Source organism: Liolophura sinensis, chromosome 10, assembly GCF_032854445.1.
Source record: "Liolophura sinensis isolate JHLJ2023 chromosome 10, CUHK_Ljap_v2, whole genome shotgun sequence".
In the NCBI taxonomy this organism is placed as follows: domain Eukaryota; kingdom Metazoa; phylum Mollusca; class Polyplacophora; order Chitonida; family Chitonidae; genus Liolophura; species Liolophura sinensis.
Genome location: NC_088304.1, coordinates 21,822,471 through 21,835,775, shown reverse-complemented (window position 1 = coordinate 21,835,775; position 13,305 = coordinate 21,822,471). Strand labels below are relative to the sequence as shown.

Here is a 13,305-nt window from a genome sequence, read left to right as displayed (position 1 = left end):
GTCTTGAATAACCCGGCCGAGAGGCCGATGCATGGCGTACCCCAGGCACTCCAGTTTGTTCCACCCGTAAAATTCGCCTCTATCATACAAGTACTTTCTTATTTTCGCGTTCTCGTGTTTACTTGGATTAATTTGCATAAGTTTATAAAAAAATTTGCCTCCGTAGTGTCTGAACCTATTAAACGGAAATTCATGGGGTTTTGCAGAGGTGGTAGGCCAAATCCAACTTATACTTTCTCGTCGTTTGCACTGAAGAAAACTGCTGCTTATCACAGAGCTACTGCCATTCCACGCACCGTGATTTCGAATCCGTCTCTGATTGGATTTAACGTCGTGTACCTCAAACTTAGCAAACTGTCCGACATGTATGAAAATGTAAACCATGGACTGTTCGAATGTGTGGCCCACAGTTTGGTTCCTTACAAAATGGGCCAAACGTGAAGATCATTTCTTATAGTTCCCGATCAAGGAAGTTGTTCGGCGTATATTACTCCGCGAAACAGAGCTAAGCTCTCTATTTCCTATACATTAAAAAGAAAACGAACAATGGACTGGATGTAAATAGCGCTGAAAACTATTGTTTTATTAGAATCGTGCGAATAGTGTTATATTAGAGGATACAATACTAAGGAAGAACTATCTTCACTGCATACATAATTTCTCTGAAGCAAAGTTCGATCAGTGACCATGATGAATCTTAGGCTTTAGTCAGCAGATTTCCGCTAGAAGGTTTTCAGGAATAAATGATAGGAATACTCAGTGTATAAGTAGCTGAAGACACCACGAGGTATATACGCGATCCATGACCGAGGGGGTCGCACATTTATTGGACCACAATCGACTTCTGTTTTGCCCAAAATCGGTCATTTTAGGACCTAAACATGCTACGTTTTCGAACAGGCAGCCATGTTTCCCTTTTCGAGTTGCCGAATATTCTCCGCAGTGGAGGCTTCTTCACGGATAAAAATCGGCCGCTATGCATGACGAGCGAAAAGTCCACGTCATGCGAGCAAAGGTTACAGATGGCTAACACCCCTGTCTGTTCGAAGTTTTTTGCCGGGCCGTGGATCAGAATATACTCTTTACAGCGCATGCGTCGCTTCCTACGTTCCATACAAAATGTCGGTATCCACTTTTGTTCCTATAACTTGACGCACATTCATCCCTTCTATCTAAAGAATGTTCAGCATGATTATCATTAATTGGTTTTATTGATAAATGCTGATTACAGGTCTGTACAAGGACGCCAGTGGTGAGACTAAGGCTAATCGAGCCCACATGCATCGCACAGGCTCCAAGGTTATCTAGAGTTGGCAGTGATGTAAAGCGAGCGTAAAAAGCGGTAGATGCACTATAGGGATTATAGGACTAGGAATACTCGATATGATCATAACCGGAGTTGATTGGTTAAAATAAAAGTGATGGATGATTGACACAATGCTAGGTAGAAAATGCTACAGAGATTCTAAGTGCAGATAGTAAGATACCCAGCGTCTTGGGAAGGGACATCTGTTAGACGTTGTATTGTTAGCATAGTTACGGTTATCTTTCACTCGGCTGGACTAGGACTTTTGACAGAAATCAACATAGAATGTAGTAAGACCCAGTTACAGGTTTGTCTTAATTGTCTTAATCATCCAATGCAAACTGTCATTAAATATCAGCAGTCAAATGTAGTTCCTGGAAATCCATGTTACGTGACTGTATTATTTCAAGTTTTCGGCACACACGTGAGACCTCTTCACTCTTGCACTTCATTCCTGAAAACATGATACATGGATTTGGCCTGAACTCGCACTGCCCACCAAAGATTTAAGAGTCAACCCAGAGAGATGAAGGGAATGGCTTAAACAAAGGTTTCAAAAAACTCCAATCTTCGACCACACTACCATATTTCTCAAACTGCACATTTCAACGAATGCTTAGATTTCAACAAGGTATAAGCCTAGGTTTTAATTCGGTTAAACTTCCATTCTCCTCATTGCGCACGTTTCAACGATTATTATGTTTAGCCTCTCTTTCATCCTTCTTATATTGCGGATTTAGCAGCCGCCTTAGTTTACATTCTCTTCATTTTGAGGATATCAGCGAAATTGCTGGCGAGTGCCACATTCTTATACAGCATAACGCACGTACAGTTTATTGGAAATAATCCTACTTTTGTGTCAAATCCTGTTAGATGGTTACCAGCGGCCAATTCTTGGCTAAAAAGAATGCTCAGATGAAGCTTCGTACAGCTGACAAAGACACAATTTGTCTTGCTTTGTCTTATGACGAAGAAAGTTTGCCGCCTGGATTTCCTCCCATCTGGCAAATTTTGAGGCAAGCTTGTCAACAAGGTTGTCCACGATGGCGTCAGCTCGTGCGTCCAGTTCTTCATCATTGACCTGAAAACAAAACAGATTCCATTTTCACAACCACATGACAACAACAACAGCAAATACTCTCCTTTCAAAAACTAGACATTATACTTGTTACATTAAACCTGAAGGTTACCAATGTGCTGGCAGTTGTATAAAACCCAAAGTCTTCAATCTTGTGGAAGACAACATTTATACAATGAAGTAGAAAACTCAGTTTGACTGCAGTTAGAAATAAGACAGCTCCTCTTTCATCAAGTCACGACAGCTCGTCTACGGGCACTTCGACAGAGGTAAATAAGCGCGCAGAAGAAGACCATACACTTTGTTTTTGCTACGCTTGAGCTAGAGGAATCCATCGTATTTTATGCATTTAACTGTTCGTTTCTTCATTTAGACGATGGCGGTAAATATTATGGGTGGAGGAATACCAGAGTGCAGGGGCAAAACCACCAGCAAGTCACTGACAAAATTTCCCACACGTGAAGTACAGATATGCACACCATATTGGTGGAAGATAAGTGATCTTAAACGAACGTTAGACATGCGCATGTCCAAGACTGGTTTTTTGAACCTCGTGTCTCACAGAACCACTGTACCCTTGTTGTCCCACAGAATGGAGTCAGATAGAAAACTGTTATAAAATAGTACACAATAGGCATTCAGTGACCAGGAATGTAATATGTGTGCAATGCATTCGGCAAATAGTCACGTAGACGACAGTACGCGTGTAGTCATGTGGACGACAGTAAGCGTGGAGTCATACGGACAACACTACGCGTGTAGTCAGCTGGGCGACAGTACGCGTGTAGTCAAATGTACTTCAGTACGTGTGTAGTCACATGGACGACAGTACACGTGTATTCACGTAGGCGACAGTACGTGTGTAGTCAAACGGACGACAGTATGTGTGTATCACATGGACGACAGTACGCGTGTAGTCACGTGGTCGACAGCACGTGTGTAGTCATGCTGACGACAGTACGCGTATACTAATGTTGACCATAGTACGTGTTTAGTCAAATGGACAACTGTACCTTATAAGCAATGTGGACACCGCACACGTTTAGTACACCACAGTACACGTTTACTCAAGAAGACGACAATAATTGATGCAATACTTTTCCATGTAGAACTGACCAGTCTTGACCTTGTTGTAAGACTGAAGCAGGCGTGTGGAAGCTGATTTTCATACCCGTCGTAGGCATGAATTAATTCCAGTTAAGGAACATGAAGATAAATCCACATTACCTGATCCATTCTTTCACCACCCCTGTTGTTCTTCAACAGTTCTTTGATGAAATCCTGGAAGAAACGGCAAATTATTAGTGTCTGTTTTTTCTTATTGTACAAAATCAATGACTAGGACAAAGCGCCACGACAATCACATTCTAAGCCGATATAAAATTTACATTTTGAATAATCATAGCAGTAGTTTAATTACTTCTTTCATTGTTTCTTAACACCAAACGGTAAATTTTATTGATGATGAACACCTGGATGCCCGACAAAAAAAAACGACCTGTGGCTTGTTATTGACGAACTTTGACGCCCAGCTATGGGAGGAAGACAAGAGGTTTTCGATGAACCTCTTGGTACTCACATCACACAGTTGTTGCTTAGTGTCTCGTTTAAGTAGAAGGAATTTGTGTCAACTGTCACCAGAACGTACGAATCGTATACAGCGATGAGTTTAGATCTACCGTAAAACAAGTCACTGTTCATTGCACTGTTTGCCATGGCTTGTACAAGTATCATTTTGTAGTTCAGCAATGCCCAATTTAGGCTGGTTTATTTCCCTGATTCAAAAGGTTCATATCAAATTAGAAACATGTTTGCACTGCACGCACCCTAAAATATTACAAACTGCTTCAGTTTTTGGAAATGCAATAACCATCACATTACTATACGCGACTTGCAAGTAACATCACTGCACGTTTTACTAATTCCCCATAAGCCATGGTACGTGAATGTGTACAAGTTTCCTCTGTTTAAACATATTCATGAGCGTGAATAGTGAGAATAAAACTATTTAAAATTTTTTTTAGATTTGGAGATACGATGGCAACTCGCGCACTCAGACTTAATGCCTCTCTTCAACTAACTTGGAACTCAAATCTGAAAAATCACACTACTGCTAGAATAAAATTTGAAAACAAACTGACCTTGTTACACGATGTTGCAAAATAATGATAGTCTGTCGCAAGGTTGATCTAATCACAAACACTATGACAAGATAGGCCTGTTAGACACTGTTAAAAGATAGGTCTGTCAGACACTGGTAACAGATACGCCTGTCAGACACTGTTAAAGAGAGGCCAGTCAGACACTATTAAAAGAGAGGCCTGTCAGACACCGTTAACAGACAGGCCTGTCAGACAATGTTTTCAGATAGGCCTGCCAGACAACGTTAACAAATAGGCCTGTTCTAGTAATTGCGTAACTGCAAAACTTCTTATTGTGTTTTTAATTGATACCAGGCCAGTCAACCTACCTTGCATCGCTGAGTATTGTAATAAACCACAGCAATCTGAAAATACATGTAAACACTTCTATTATAGGATTGTTGAGTCTGTGGTTGTATGAATAGTGGAAGAAAAAGTGAATGATTAAGGCCCATTAACACTTGGCATGGACAAATTACAGTTAGCCGATATTGGGAGTTTCATCCTTAGACCAGGAACACACTATACGGACTTTTCGCGGGCGATCTTGTCCGCTCTGAAATTACCTTGCATCCAATATGCTATAAAAAAAAAATACACCGGCGATTCTACCATGTCCGTGCAGTGTGTCCGACCCAGCGAATTTCGGCAATCGAGACCATCGATCAAACAACACGGAATTTGGGTGACCTGGGACACTTCGTTTGTGTCACATGACTTACTAGGTCACATAACCTACTGACCACGACCATGTAAGAAATCCATCTAGTGAGTCTCCTCACAGTCGCATGACTGGGAAATTATTAACAACGACGCAAAATCTCAAGCATACCTACATTCATCCATACATACATTCATTCATACATATATACATACATACATACATACATACAGACAGACAGACAGACAGACAGACAGACACACAGACAGACACAGACACACAGACACACACACATACATACATACATACATACATACATACATACATACAGACAGACACACACACACACACACACACACACACACACACACACACACACACACACACACACACACACATACATACATACCTACATACAGACAGACAGACAGACAGACAGACAGACAGACACAGACACACAGACACACACACACACACATACATACATACATACATACATACATACATACATACATACATACATACATACTCACTGTAGGAACCATTGCGCATGCTTACCTTCGGGGTAGGGTCAACCCTCACGGACACGATAACTTTACACTTTCGGTACAAAATACGATTTTTCTCCAGCAAAACCCTACTTAATTTCCGTTCAGCCTACAAAAAAATCCTAGTGAGACAAAATTGCTTGCAAACAACAAGTGCTCCTCCCCCCCATTTTTACATATGTGTTAGTTCATATATTTCAATGGCCATTGAAAAATTCTAAAAAAAATAAATCCAACTATTTTAAGGACAGTGTTTAAAATAGTCTTTCATCTTACTTATACTTCATGTTAATGTTTTCTTTGTCTTTAGTTATAACCATATTCGGATTGCACATTTGAATAAGATATAAGTTTAAGCCAGATTAGCTGTTGCCTACCTTTCTGATGGCCACGTGTTTGGATCTCCAGCAAGAAACAACCACGATTGGGATAATTACAAACATACAAAAATATCCTATCACAGCTTGCACAGATAACAGTAACCGAAAATGCATTGATATCCCGGCAATAATTAACTGGAAAACGGCAAATATCAGGAAGCCTAGACAGCAGCCCTTCCCACAGGCATGCCGGGAACATGGCAGAAATCCGTAATACGTGAGTGCCCAATGGTTGTTCACCACGTCAATCACGCGATCCAGGTCTTTGAGGTGCACCTATCAAAAGAATTGTGTTTTAAATGTACTTCATCTTCGTGTTAAAATTGTTAGTGTGTTATGTATGACTATTTAACGTTTTCATGTACTGTTAGAATGCGGACCTTTGTGTTATATGTTATAAGCATAACAGGCCCTGTTATATATGTACAGCGCGGACCTGGCCGAAAGCACCTTGTTCAATGCTCTGTTTATTTAACTGGCTGTTCATTGGCTGTTAATTCTGTGTCTAAGAATAGTTGAATCCACCTGGACCGTATATAAGCCGTGTTTTCTGTGCAGAGTGGAGGTATTTTTGCTGCATCCACTGGGAGCCAGGAGAGTGTGAGACGCTATCGTATCGAGTCCATTATTTTGATATGAGCTGGTGATGCCAGTTTCATTTGGGAGGACAGTTTTTTATGCCGGCACCGTTTGTGTACCACAGTAGTACTGATGTCTGGTTTATGTGAATTTCTGCGGAAGTCACGTTTATTGGTGTTCGGATCTTGATTATGATTATACAGTGTGGACTGTGTAATTTGTTTAACACGCTGACCTCACCTGACCGACAAGGTCGTCAAGGACTCTAAACTGAAGTTTTCAGTTTTGCAAAGGACGTTCGTTCTGCCACAAGGCGACATTACTCTACGTCTCTGAACGGCTCGTTTGTGAGCTTCTGCGGGAGCTGTGACTGATCTGAAGTGGATTATACCTCCATGCCTGTATTTTCCTTGTGTTGTGCTCTGCGGGTGTGACGTCATTCAAAGGCTTGACTGTTCCAGTTCTGTGTAACCTGTGTACTGTGTTCGTGTTCGCTATCCTAGCGAAGTACCTGCCTAGGACAATTTGTGACAAGTGTGAATTGTGTGTTTATCCCATGGTCTTTACGTTGGATTTCCTGGAATACATTCCTTGGGATGCAAAGGTGAACTGGAAACTTTTAAAGACCGGTAATACTGATGTGTATGTTGTTGTTGTTGTTGAACTGTCTGTAAAACTGTACGTCTCATTTTATATATAAAGCATTGTTTACATTGAAATATTGAGTCACTGAATCTGTTTTCTGTTGCTGTTTTCAATACCGTAACAAGTGGCACAAGAAAGTGTTTTATTTCACATGATTTGTTTAATGAGATGTAGGAACACAACTGAGCATGTGAACTAGAAGAAGCTTTTTTTTTTTACAAAAATTTATTTACCCGGCTTTCCCATTTTCAATAAATAATAAAAAAATACCGCTTATGATCACTGAGAGGTAGCAGATTTGAATGTGTACCGGGGAACAATAATAAACTTGGCCATGACCGAGATAGGCATTGCGCCATCTGGAAGTTATCTAAGAGAAGATAACCTTATGATATAGACCATTACTCAGTAAAATAGCCCATTGAAATATACATGTACCACTGAGTTATTCTCCCTTACAACAGACAACATCCATATGGCGCAGATAAATGAATATTGTTTCCTATTGCTAACCAATGACAGCCGTTTATAAGTAATTTGGCGATCTTTATTCACCAAAAATATTGACAGCTGTGGAATTTAAAACATCATATAACTTCAGGAACAGCTCTCTACAACAGCTTTCACTTCATGCAACTTAACTCAAGTAGTTTTGGTCAAAATCTAAAAATGTCCAAATATTTACATTGCTGCTTAAATTCATTTACATGTGCGATGGTGACTCGGGTTATGCGTTACGGACACCTGCGAATGGCCGGGGAAAACCGGGTACATAAAAACCATCCTGACATCAGCCCTCAGATTTATCCTATGAAATGTCAACCATTAACCTGAAAGCGTCATAATTGGAACATGTTCAAAACTGAAATGGCCTGATTTTTGTAAACGATGTCTTTTGAAAGGTAGAGACAATCAATTTACAAGCATATTAAAAAAAAATTATGAAAAAAGACCGTGTATGCTTGTAACACGCTAGGATGATATTGCCGTGCCAAAGTGGCGACGTTAAGTGAAAAAAATTTCAACAAACTGAAATTATGTGCGCAAAATGCGACCATAGTGATTGGTAACGCTAGAACAGCGCTTATAGATTGTCGTAACATGCGATATGGATACCCGGTACTTAATAATTCAGGGGCTATTTAAAATCTGTTTCGTTGACGTCCCCTACATTTTTTGGAAAATGTACCAATGTATGTCCACAAGTATTACAACAGGTTTCATCGGAATTACATCCCTTGAAATACGACAGCAGACTAGTTTTTCAGACGTGAAACTACGGTGCAAGAAGCGGGATCTCGCCTACTAAAGTGCACTGTAGGCCTGTGCAGTATGTAGGTTGTGTCACACCAGAGGCAACTACTAGTATACCCTTAGCAACACACTGTAAAAAACATGACATCAGTCACTGAAATTCACAGGTCTATGCATGGCACATGTATGTTCAATACGGGATTTTTCCGAATGACTTAAAACTACATATTTTATATTCTGGGCTTCTTACGGACTTTATATCCTGGGCTTGTTATGGACTTTTATATCCTGGGCTTATTATGAACTTCATATCTGGAGATATGTTTATCAGTTTAACTTACGAAATAATTGCCTACGAAATAATGTACGAAATAAATGTCTATTAAAGAATATGTCAGATATTCACGGTATATTTCGTAAGATAAAACTTGTTTCAAATACCAACATTAGGCCGATAATGGATATTATTCTATGCATTAACGACAAAAAGAAGGCTGATGCTTAGCAACGGATATTTTAGCTTGAGATATTTCATCGGCTACACCTGTTACATATCAACTTCAACCGCATACCGGGGAAGCCCTTGCGTCATTTTTGCAGATGATCTGTCATGGTGAACAGGTTGCTTGGTTAGCAATATACCGAAGCGTCCTGCATATGGCCTGTACCTAACCCACTGTACCTCGTCTTGTAGCACTCGTTAGATGCTGTGTGACGATTTCATTCAACGTCACAAGATATTACTACAAAAACGGAGGTGTTATGTTTATTCCATCAAACCTATCACTCAGAGGTATTATGATGTATATAATCCTCTTGTAAGTAAATACAAACCAGAACTGAATTCCGTTTAAGCCCGGGTTAGCGGATATATGAACAGTTCTAGTCAAAGCTGAGGTACATATTTATTTACTCTCACATGCAAGGAAAAAGCCCGGTATGCAGCCTCTGATGTACTCACGTTGGCGCCAATGTCCCTCAAAACGTTGATGTCAGCTTGTGTGATGTCCGGGAAGATCCAGTTGTAGCCACAAGGTGATGCCTCAGTGGCTGGCAGCCACACTCCACAGCCGTTAACGTCTAAAATTAAAAAAAAAAATAGTAAGAAAAAAGATTATAACACACAGAGTAAAGCAAGAGCAGCGAGGACAGCGAGACACTGAAATCTGACCGCTTAAAGCCAAACATGTTCAAGCTTATTCAGGTGTTCTCTGGTCACCCCTAATTACAGCACACACATCCCATGTTTCCGAAATATTCCACCTGTCTCTTTGTTTTAGCTCAAGTGTTTCACTGTCGCGCTAGATAATGCTGAGCTATTTATCGTTCAACATTCTTGAGTCGGCGTAAAATACCATTCAAATAAAAAAATAAATTTATGGTTCATCAGTTTTATAGCACATCTTTTCCAAGGCCATCACTGTTGTAGCTCAACTTCTTCACATTTACTCTTGTTGTAGCACATCTTTTCCAAGGCCATCACTATTGTAGCTCAACTTCTTCACATTTACTCTCGTTGTAGCTCATCTTTTCGACGTTCTTCATTTTTATGGCTCAACCTTTCAATAATCATTTCTGTTTTGTCGTTCATACTTATTTTTCTTCACCCTACAAGCGTTGCCTCCTGCTCAACTTTTCCACGTTCATCCCTCTCATATAATTTTATTCATTATTAGATTTGATTTGTGTTTAACGCCGTGCGCAAGATGTTATCTTCTGACGTCATGACACAAATGTGAGACCATATGTATTTTATACATTTTATATAGTTCAGACATACAGCATAAGGAGAATACACAGAGTAGTGACGACAGTGTGATAGCTGGCAAATCGTCACGCGTTGCTGGTGAAATACGACCTCTTGTCAATTTACTTAAGCTAGGGTTTTAATCCTGTACTAGCTATCAACTTTTCCACGTTATTCATTGATATAACTAGCGATTTACGCGTTTTCCGCTGTCATGGCTCGCCTTTTACACGTGGTTCACAAGGACAAAGCTTTCCTTGTCTTACACGTTAAAAACGTTTAAGTGCGGTGTAAAATTTATTGTTTCATTATTAGTGTTTTGCCACCAATGAAGAATATTTCTCCTATATGAAGGCGGCCAGCATTAGGGAGATAGAAAACCGGGCAGAGCATGCCCTGGTTGCTGACACAAAATCCCATGTGCGGCCGGAGAGGAAACCAGCATGATCTGGACTTGAACTCACAGCGACTACATTATTTAGACAGTCATGATCTGCAGATAGCCATTGCTCATATACACTATATTACACATAAACACTGATTTAGACAAGCATTGGTCCTGTACGCGTGTGGATTAGACAGTCGCGATTTACACACGGGCGTTGTTCATACACACAGGTGGCTTAGACAGTCATGATTTAGACAAGCATTGGTCCTGTACGCATGTGGCTTAGACACTCACGGTTTACACCTAGGCGTTGCTCATATACGTGAGCACTCGCCAAAACAGATAACCAGCCTAATATCTCGTTAACAGACTTAATTTTCGCAATGTCATAGGTGTCCTTTTCTCCATCTGTTATCCGGTCCTGTATTGATTCTATATGGACACCAGAACCATACCAGAGACACACCACCGCACATACGCAAAAACACAAAACACACACACACACACACACACACACACACACACACACACACACACATACACACACACACACACACACACACACACACACACACACACACACACACGCACGCGCGCGAGTGGCATGTTAGCAGATTCCTGTTAAATGTTAGGGACAAAACTGTCTGAAAGATTGCTAAGAACAGTGTTAGAGTATTTAAATAAATCACAGCGGAAACAGACTTTATTACCTTTACGGGGATTGAACCAGTTTGGGAGAACGTTGGAAGGTCCAGCTGAAACAAACATACACATTTGTCATGAATAAAGCCCACATGTGCGGGTATTGATCCAGTTTGGGGGAACGTTAAAGCTTCAGTTGAAAAAAACATACACAGTTGTCATGAATAAAGATTACATGTGCGGGTACTGAACCAGTTTGAAAGAAAGTTGGAAGGTCCAGCTTAAACAGACATACACAGTTGTCATGAATAACACCTAAATATGCGGGTACTGAACTAATTCGGGCGAACGATGGAAGGTTCAGCTGAAACAAACATACAAAGTTGTCATGAATAAATACTACATATGCGGGTATTAAAAAGTACAAAGATACAAAATACCACAACTAAAACATTCAAATTAAATTTGAATAAATAAAGTAATCAATAAACATTAGCTCGGAGGAGGGGTGCTAACAGACCTTAACACAAATGTTTTTATTTTTCTGGCGGGCTTAATAAGTCTATGTATTTAATTTTATTACAGAAACCGAAAAGATGTTAACTGCTTGGTCAATTTATATCTAGGCAAATGCCACAAAAATAAATACAGCGTAAAACACCAATCAAATAAATAAATTAAATCAATAAAAAATAAATATGCATACGTTTTAAACTTCAAAGTTTTTGGGATACTTCGTTACACATATACCTTTGGACTGTTCCTGTCTGTTTTTTAAGACCAAGTGTCATTATCGATGGTCCCCATATGACCCAAAAGATATACGAAACTAGGCAGTGTCGCCATTGCTAATCTGTTAATCTAGAGACATGTGACATAATAGCAATGCATGTAACTGCAGCGGCGAATTTACTTTCATTATTTTGAATGATTTATTTATTCAATTGGTGTTTTACGGCGTACTCAAGAATATTTCACTTATACGGCGGCGGCCAGCATTATGGTGGGAGGAAACCGGGCAGAGCTCGCAGGTTGCTGACAGACCTTCTCACTTACGGCCGGAGAGGTCATTTATTTTGATACAGTGGCCTTTACAGTGGAATCAAGCTGGAAGGTTTACAAACCGGACTTCTGTCATAAAAGTCGTACAAGTGAAATATTCTTGAATATGGCTTACAACACCAACCAAACAAATATCTATCATAAATGTGACATACACTTAAGTACAGAGTCGAACATGTATATAAGTAAAAGAATGCGCGTCACCAAGTTAAACCACAAAAGTTTATAATGATTATTTGTAACCTTTCATCAAAAGTTAAACAGCAAGAAAATTGATTACTATTACTAGCTGGATAATGTCAGTTTGCACAAAAGTACACGGCACTGCCAGGCATTAGGTAATAAATAGGATGACGTAACCGTCACCGGTGCAGAATTATTCAAAATATTGTGTTGTCATCAAATTTAACACATAATAACATACCCGGTATAAACTGTGCAAGGGACATTGAAAACCACCACCAATGCATTTGCTGTGAGGTCAAGTCCAGTTCATGCCGGCCTCTTCTCTGGTCGTATGGAATGTGTGCCAGCAGCCTGCAGATGATCCTTGCCTCTACCCCTTTTCCTCCCACAACAATGAGGGCCGCCGTAGTATATTTTAAATATTCCTGAGTATGGCGTAAAACTCTAATAAAATAAATAAATAAACACCTACCTGGGGCAATGACGGCCTCCAAAAGTTTATTGTCTGCTTCTTCCGCTCTAGTTTCGTCTATGTAATTCAGCGTTTTCAGGGTGTCTGGAATTTGACAGGGTTTGTGAACAAGGGGAATAACTCCCAAACCACTGGTGGCACTGAAAGCGTGTGCCAGCCTCTCTTCCATCTGGCACCACCCGCTTTCGTAGAAACTTGGGGAGAGGACGAGAACGA

General features: G+C 40.2%; 1 protein-coding gene across 1 annotated transcript; it reads right to left on the bottom strand.

Annotated features, from left to right (window-relative positions):
* Window positions 1–555: 555 nt before the first annotated feature.
* LOC135476994 (uncharacterized) lies at window positions 556–11,501 on the bottom strand. Its single transcript, XM_064757142.1, has 7 exons — window positions 11,438–11,501; window positions 9,554–9,672; window positions 6,112–6,390; window positions 5,745–5,843; window positions 4,855–4,890; window positions 3,612–3,665; window positions 556–2,387 (listed from the first exon to the last, which is right to left on the bottom strand). The coding sequence occupies exons 1-7, from the start codon at window positions 11,499–11,501 to the stop codon at window positions 2,205–2,207; spliced, it is 834 nt and encodes a 277-aa protein (XP_064613212.1). The 3' UTR covers window positions 556–2,204.
* Window positions 11,502–13,305: the final 1,804 nt, after the last annotated feature.